This window comes from Orycteropus afer, unplaced genomic scaffold, assembly GCF_000298275.1.
Source record: "Orycteropus afer afer isolate SDZICR_OR568_19922 unplaced genomic scaffold, OryAfe1.0 scaffold00380, whole genome shotgun sequence".
NCBI lineage: Eukaryota > Metazoa > Chordata > Mammalia > Tubulidentata > Orycteropodidae > Orycteropus > Orycteropus afer.
This window is the reverse complement of record NW_006921967.1, coordinates 1,209,550-1,218,444: the sequence shown is the minus strand read 5'-3', so window position 1 is coordinate 1,218,444 and position 8,895 is coordinate 1,209,550. Positions and strand designations below refer to the sequence as shown.

Here is an 8,895-nt window from a genome sequence, read left to right as displayed (position 1 = left end):
CAGCCCTGACTCATAGCGACCCCTCCTTGGGTTTCCGAGGCAGTATCACTACGAAGTAGGATTGCCCAACCTTCCTTCCGAGGAGTGGCTGGTGGGTTAGAACTCTTCAAAAGTGTCAAGGAACTTAAGGAGACATAGCAATTAAATGGAATGTAGGATTCAATCTTGGAATAGAAAAAGGGTACTCACTGGTGGAAAAACAAAATTGAACAAATTATAAAGCTCAGTTAAAAGTATTACAGTAACCCTAATTTCTTAATTTTGATAAATGTACTATAATTATTAAGATGCTAATATTAGAGGAAGGTAAGTAAAGGGTAAAAAGGAATGTTTTGTTTTATCTTTGTAACTTTTCTGTAAGTTTAAAATTATTTCAAAACAAGACATTATAGAAACCCGTATTCTTATTTGCTTAATGAATATTGAATAAACTTTAAAATTTATTTCTAATAAGCCTAGCTGAATGGCATTTAAAAATCAAATGAACAGGTAAATTCACTTAATCTTTCTGGAATGCATTTATAAAACGGGAATGCTGCACAGTTCTTCTCTGAGAATTAGAAATAACATCTGACCTAGCAAGAAAACAGTAAAAAACACAGTATTTAAGAGCTGTAGCATCAAAAAGACTGGTTTCAATATCAGCTTTTCATTTTCCATGTGTTCTTGAGCAAGTAATATAAGCCTTCCATACCTCAATTTCCTCTTCTATACAAAATGTAAGGAAAAGCTGAATTTAGCTTATAGGATCTTGAATAGGGAGCTAGGAAGAAATTAAATAGGAATGTAAAGCATTTAACTTAGCAAGTAGTACAGACTAAGAGTTCAATAAAGATTTAAAATACAATGGAATGAATGTTGAAGAAGGTGGCCATTATTTTAAACTTAATGAAAGGGACATGTTCAATACATATGTGAAAAATTTTCACACAAAGTTGTTAATAGAAAAAGAATGTGGGCGTTTTAAAAAACAAGCTCTTTCCTAACTGGAAAACATAAACCCAAACCCACTGCCATAGAGTTGATTCTGACTTATAGCAGCCATGTAAGACAGAGTGGAAATGCCCTATCGGTTCCCAAGGCTGTAATCTTTACGGAAACAGACTGCACATCCTTCTCCTGTGAAGCAGCTGGCAGGTTTGAATCGCTAGCATTTTGGTTAACAGCTGAGCACTCAACCACTGTACCATCAGGGCTCCTTCTGGAAAAAACAGCTGCTTAAAATCATTAGAGTTTTGATCATGAGAGTCATCTGTGATTGCAGTAGTTAAGTTTGTTTGTTAACTTGGCTGGGCCTGGTTGAGTGGCTGGGCAGGTGGAGGTAGCATTCCCCATGATGAGATTGGTAATCAACTCCACGGTGGAATCTACTGTGAGCAGATGAGCAGCTGCCTTAGGGATGTTGTCTGCTTCCTGTATATAAGGAGAAGCCTTGGGGAACGGTCTCCAGCTTATGGCACACTTGAACCCTGTATGTAGCTGTGTTGTTGTTCAGCAGCCTGCCATGTTCTGCCGACCTTGGGACTTTCAATGGACTTGAATTAATGGCCTGCCATGTGGTTTGGTAACATCAGGACTGTGCCTTTTTACTTGTCAACCTTGGGATTGTCAGCCTCAGCATCCAGCAGCTGTCTGAGTGAAGAAAAGCCTCTAGCTTCAGTGGGCTGGGAGCAGGAGGCAAAGCTGAAGCCCAAGGTTGAGGGGCTTTCACCCAGCCCCTAGGGCCTAGCACTTTGAACTTGGCCTTAAAACCTCCAAATAGTAAGAATAAATTCCTGTTTGTTAAGTCCATCCCATTTGTGGTATTTTCTTGTCAGAGCAGCACAGAAGTAACCAGAATAGTGATATTTAATCAATAAAAGTCCTGGGACAAACAAGACATGTACACAGATGGGAGAATCACTATTCTTTATAATGAAAGTCAATTTGATTTAAATATTTTTCATAAGTGTTATTAGCCCTTATTTTCTTTTTCACCAATATAATATCATTGTATTAAGAATTACTTAAGCACAAATATCAATACCCACTCACATTGGTTTTCCAACATCTGTTATCAATCATGGGAGCTCTGGTAGCGAGTGCCTAAGGACTTGACTATTAACCAGACGGCTGGCGGTTCAAACCCACCAGCCACTCCTTGGAAGAAAGGTTGGGCAATCTACTTCCGTAGTGATACCACCTCAGAAACCCAAGGGGGGGCCACTACGAGTCGGGTCCAACTCAATGGCACTTAACAACAACAACATTATCAATCATATCAGGTAAGGCCTCTTTTTTAATTCAGTGGTTCTCTAATGCATTTTGAATTTCACAATTAAAAGAATTTAATGAAAAGACAATAAACATGATACAACATTATAACATACTTCAATAGAACACAATTTCAATGCTATAGTCCACTGACAGTTATATTTTTAGTATCACAAAAAAACGCTAATACAGTCAAAACATTTCCAACTGGAATCTCTTTATCGTAAAATTACCCGGTCATTTCAAATCACAAAGGAATTCTGGAATCAGAGGTTTTGTTTTTTTTTTTAATGTTGTTGACAATGTTCTAAAGTCAATGTCATCTCTCCATCTATACCTTTCATACAATTGAAAAACCCTTCATAGGTGTAAAAAGTAAAACTTCACACTTACCAACACTGTGGGACCGACTTAACCTTACAGGATTAATTTCAATTTTTTGGACATGAGGTGGGTATTCTTTCCTAGAAAAGGAAATTTACACAGTTTAATGCCAACAGAAAATGTATTTTTTCAAAGTGAAAAGCTGATGGCATACCTATATTTATTAAAAGCAAATTATAGCTAATATATCATGTAAAATGTGGTATTATAAAATAAGACTATACTACCCACACATATGAAAAGCTTAATATAAGATTTCTGAGGGTAGTAACTATCATATTTTTATACAAACAGCAAGCATGTTATACAGTTCTTTTTTTGTAAATCACACAATCCCCTGCACATTAGTTTCCTATGCTATTATGTGTACACACTATTTACATGAGCTCAATATAAGCAGAAAATATGGTATATTTTATTTAGATTGTCAATCTAGCAGAGCCCACAGCAAGTAGCTCTTCAATAAATATTTAGTAAATGAATCTATTGTTTTCATAACAATGACTTTTAGTCACTAGTTATTCCCAAAATGCAGGAACCTTTAACATTTTTCTTTTAGAATTATCTTCATAATCAATACATAAAAATCACATTAAAAAGGAACTTTTATTTCATAGTTATACATCTTTTTAAATTAAAAATTAGCTACTTGAATGATACTCAATTTTCCCAAAATGCTTTTATAGTGGGTTTTTGAAAGAATCAATGAGTGGAATAAATGCTGAATAGAATATTGGTCTTGAAACAATTCCAAAGTCAGTCCAAAAAAATTTGTGTATAAAACCAGCATCATTGAACAAGTACATTTAGTCTTGTAATATTATGGCAGGGTGCATAAGCACACTTGTTTAAAAGTATTAAATTACTTTTGTTTGTCTTCACACATAGCAGATTTCCAACATAATCCTTGTAAGGGTCCGAAATATGTCTGAATATATATCAATTGTTTGGGGGGGGGGGGCAACCTACAGCTAATTATAAGATAAAAGCATTAAATAAGGAGAACTGCAACAAGTGCAACAGACCAGGAAGCTAGATACTTCCCATTCTGTAAAAGCTTCTAAAAATATCCCTATTTTATTTGACCAGGAACTCTGGTGGCATAGTATCTAAGGCATTTGACTGCTAACCAGAAGGTTGGCAGTTCAAACCCACTAGCCACTCCTCAGAAGGAAGATTAGCCAATCTCCTTCTGTAATGATACTGCCTTGGAAACCCAAGGAGGGGTCAACTATGAGTCAGATCCGACTCAACAGCAGTGAGTCTGTTTTTTTTTTTTTTTTGAGAGATTCTAAAAAGGGGGAGGGGGCTATTCCATAATTTGGAAATCAATTCACACTAGTGATCAATATCTGTTTATTAAACAATGCTTATATTTATTAATGTAAAGATTAATTAATCAAAAGCGTAAAGGAATCTTCTTATAAGGGTTTCATATTCTTACACTATAAAAGTCAATGCACTTAAAATAAAATGTAAAACAAGAATAATAACAAGTATGATAGTAGTGTACTTGTAATACCAGTTAGTTATTATTGAGTGCCATGTGCCAGGTACTGTTCCAAGGACTTTACTGAATCATTTAATACTCACAAGTGTGTACTATTTTTAGCCTTTTATAGATGAGAAAACTGAGGCACAAAAAAATTAACTAACTTGTTCATGATCTCACAACTGTTAAATGACTCTGCCAGAATCTGAATCTAGGCAAATTGGTTCCATATTAATGAGTAATGATATTTTCACCACTACTAACACCTGATAAAATTGGCAATTTCCACTGTGCCACAATTTTAAGATTTGTGAGGATATGAGTTGTAAAGAAGAGACCAGGTGGAGTAAGAGGTTATGCACTTGACTGCTAACTAAAAGTTCACAAATTCTAACCTGCCAGCCAGTTCATGGGAGAAAGATATGGCACTCTGCTTCCCCATAAAGATTTACAGCCTTAGAAATCCTATGGGGCAGTTCTACTCTGAATTGATCTGGCAGCAGTGGGTTTGGTTACAGAGTTGTAGTGCTATGAAGATGGTAGATTTTTGACTCCTAAGTATTAGGCTTACCATAACATGTGTCTTTTTACATTCCACAGGAGCTCTGGTGGCATAGTGCCTAAGGCACTTGACTGCTAGCCAGAAGGCTGGAGGTTCAAACCCACCAGCCACTCCTTGGAAGAAGATGGGGCAATCTACTTCTGTAGTGATACTGCCTTGGAAACCCAAGGAGGGGTAGCTATGAGTTGGATCCGACTTGAGGGCAGTGAGTGCTGGGTTATATTCCATACATTTTCATACTCGGAGGATATGATATTGCCCTTAAATCAATAACTGCAATTTCTAATTTTCACAATTCCACACTTAAAGATATTAACTTTAAAATCCAACACTGGCAATAAGAATCTGAAATGAAATACGATACTACTACTATGGCAAATTCTAATAACTCTCAGTGTATCGTGTATTCTTTTAAACAGCGGATGACACAAACAGTAGGTATTTTTAAATACTAAAAATTATCAGTAAGAAAAATATATGATAGTTATAGTGTGGCCACAATATCTGGAAATATGGATTTTTTTTTTTTGCAGTTTGAATTTGCTTGGCTACTTCCCCTAGGATATACTAAAAGTATAAGTTTACATAGTTAAAAAAACTGAACTAAGTCATCCCATGCATGTGTAAGAATTCATGAAAATGCTTCATTAAGGCATAGTAATCTTTGCAATTTTACATAGTGCATTAACCCTGTATTACTTATATAGAACAATATACTAAACTATTAAGTATATCTGCCTACATTTCCTGTTGATATGGTTACTCTGTATTCAATATTTGCTACATTTCTCTATACAAATGATGCAAAGTTTTGTTTTTAAATTTTATTACAATGACCTGCAGAAACTGTATATTTAATACAATTGTATATTTAATTGTATATTCAGTACAATAAAAGGATTTCAAAATAAAAGCAGTAGTAGTTTGATAAGGGAATAAAAAGTAAGAATATCCCAGTCATAAACTATTTTCTTCAAAAACTTGTTAGGTCATTTAATATAAATTTTTACGCTAACTTCTTGGCTTGAGGGTTTCACCGCTATACAAATACTAAAATTTCAAACTCCAAGCTGGAAAGAAGCTCAAGCCTAGGGTTTAATTTCCCAGCGGATATCCTCTCTGCCCCTACCCCAAATGAAGCAGAGGCTGAGACACATCCTTGCATCTGTCGTATTTCTGTGCAAGTGCATGATTTTTTGCTTCCAAGGGCTTATATTTCATGTAGAAGTTTCAGGGAAGAAATCCACATCATGGGCACAGCTCCTGGGACTGATCATATTCTTCCACCAATCCTGCCTCACTCTAACTCTAGGGAGATTGCAGCTATCAGTTAAAGCATTGCTTATGTGCTCACCAATCACTTTCAGTTTCTTCTCTACTGGCAACAGGACTTTTTCTTTTCTTCCTTCCTTTCTTACCATACACTTAAAAGAACTCATTTCCTCTTACATAGCATTTCCAAATGTCTGCAATGATGAAATTTTCAGCTTCTTAAGTAACTATCTTACTGAAACTAGAAGATTCAGACCAGTCAGTCATCTTTTCTAAAGATGTGGTTACTGAAATTAAAACTACCTTAAAGTAACCAGAAGGCTGGTGGTTCAAACCCACCAGCCACTCCTCCGAAGGAAGGATGGGCAATCTACTTCCATAGTGATACTGCCTCGGCAACCCAAGGAGGGGTCACTATGAGTTGGGACCGACTCGACAGCACACAACAACAAAGTAAAATGATAAGTGCTTCCCAAAAATAAAATAGGGAAGATCCCATGGCTATTTTCGTTGTTTTATACCTAGAGATTCCTATTTCTATGAATTTTATTTGCAACACTTAATATATAAGTGACTTGGAACTTTTTTACCCAACAATATCTACATGCTTAATTCAGTGACATGGATTACATTCTTGAAGTTGTGGGACCATTCTATCCTTTTCCAAATTATTTCTCCACCATTAATATGTAAACTCAATGCCCCCTAAGCAAAAACTCCCTTTTTTCCTCTCCCTCCCACCCCTGGTAACCACTAATAATCTTTAGTTTCTATATATTTACTTATTTCACTAAATGAGATTATAAAGTATTTGTCATTTTGCAACTAATTTTACTCCAAAGTTTTCAAGGTTCACCCATGTTGTAACACGCCTGAGGACTTTTGTCTCTAATTTCATTGTATATATATACCACATTTTGTTTATCCATTTATCTGTCTATGGACATTTAGATTGTTTCTACTTTTTGACTATTGTGAAGTGCTGTGATGAACACTGATATACAGATTTCTGTTTGTGTTCCTTCTTTCACTTCTTCTGGATATACATTTAAAATTGGGATTGCTGGATCATACAGTAATTCCATGTTCAACCTTTTGAGGAACTGCCTGTTTTCCACAGCTGCTGTACCATTTTACATTCCACAAGCAATAAATGAGGGTTCCAGTTACTCCACAACCTCACCAACAACTCATATTTTCAATTTTATTTATTTTTTAATCACTGCCATTTTGATGGGGTATCTCACTGGTATTGATTTCCATCTCCCTAAGGGAGCTCTGGTAGCATAGTGGCTAAGGCACTTGACTGCTAACCAGAAGGCTGGCGGTTCAAACCCACCAGCCACTCCTCGGAAGGAAGGTTGGGCAATCCTACTTCCGTAGTGATACTGCCTCGGAAACCCAAGGAGGGGTCGCTATGAGTCGGGGCCGACTCGACGGCAAATAACAACAACAATAATGTCTAAACAGGAGCTCTGGTAACTTAGTGCCTAAGGCACTTGCTAACCAGAAGGCTGGTGGTTCAAACCCGCCAGCCACTCCTCAGAAGGAAGATGCGGCAATCTACTTCTGTAGTGATACTGCCTCAGAAACCGAAAGAGGGTTCGCTATGAGTCGGGTCCGACCCAACAGCACATAACAACTACGTCTAAACAGGGAGTTCTGGTGGTGTAGTGCCTAAGGCATTTGACTGCTTACCAGAAGGCTGGTGGTTCAAATCCACCAGCCATTCCTCGTAAGGAAGACTGGGCAATCTACTTCCGTTGAGATACCGCCTCGGAAACCGAAGGAGGGGTCGCTATTAGTCGAATAGACTCGACAGCAGTGAGTTTGGTTTGGTTTTCTTGATAATGGCTAAACATAAGGTCACTGAACCTACCAAGTGGTTCTGTAGAAGAAAAGATTTGGCGATTAGCTCCCAAAGATTACAGCTTGGGAAACACTATGGGGCAGTTGTACTCTCATGTAGAGTCTCTCTGAGTCAGAACTGATTTGATGACACACAACAATGACTAATGATTTTGAGCATCTTTTCATGTGCTTCTTGGGCAATAATATCTTCTTTGGTGAAAAGTCTGTTCAAGTTCTTTGCCTATGTTTTGATTAAGTTGCTTATCTTTTTGTTAAGTTTTAGAAGTATTTTACATATTTTGGATATTACACCATTTTTGGATATATGGCTCCTGAAAATTTTCTCCCAATCTGTAGGCTGTCTTTTCATTTTTTGATAAAGTCCATCGATTAACAAAAGTATTTAATTTCCACGAAGTTCCCTTTAACTCTTTTGATGCTTGTGCTTTTTGTGTCTTTTCTCACAGTCCACCATTAAAAACCAGGTTTCACAACCTCTCCCTTCTTCTGAAAATTATGGCTTTACTTTTCACATGAAAGTTCTTGATACATTTTAAAACAATTTTAGTGTATGATATGAGTGAGGGATGGATCCTGATTTATTTTTCTTTATGTGGAAATCCAATTTTCCCAGCACCATTTGTTGAAGACTCTTCTTTCCTCACTGAATGGACTTAGTACCCTTGTGAAACAGTTGTTCATAGATTACGGATTAACGTCTGGAATCTCTACTCTCTTCCACTGATCTATATGTCTATTATTATACCAGTATCAGTTTGTTTTTTTAATTTCTTTTCATTTATGGTACAGCTTGCTGTAGGCATGTAATAGTTATTGTCATAGACTCTTTAGATATGTAGCCTAGTGGGGAGAGTGTCATGACTCTTTAATCAGTTGAGAGTGGTTTCCTAGCTCCTTTAGTCCATAAAGGAGCTCTGATGGCATAGTGCCAAAGGCATGTGACTGCTAACCAGAAGGCTGGGCAATCTACTGCTGTAGAGATACGGCCTCGGAAACCCAAGGAGGGGTCGCTATGAGTCAAATCAACTCCAAGGCAGTGAGTTTGGTTTTGGTTTTTAGT

General features: G+C 36.9%; 1 protein-coding gene across 1 annotated transcript in view; it reads right to left on the bottom strand.

Moving 5' to 3' along the window:
- Window positions 1–8,895, bottom strand: part of SENP6 (SUMO specific peptidase 6) — a 155,722-nt gene that overhangs the window by 63,656 nt on the left and 83,171 nt on the right. Inside the window, exon 9 of the mRNA XM_042782584.1 lies at window positions 2,647–2,717. Coding sequence (XP_042638518.1) covers window positions 2,647–2,717 — 71 coding nt within the window. The remainder of the gene's footprint in view (window positions 1–2,646; window positions 2,718–8,895) is intronic.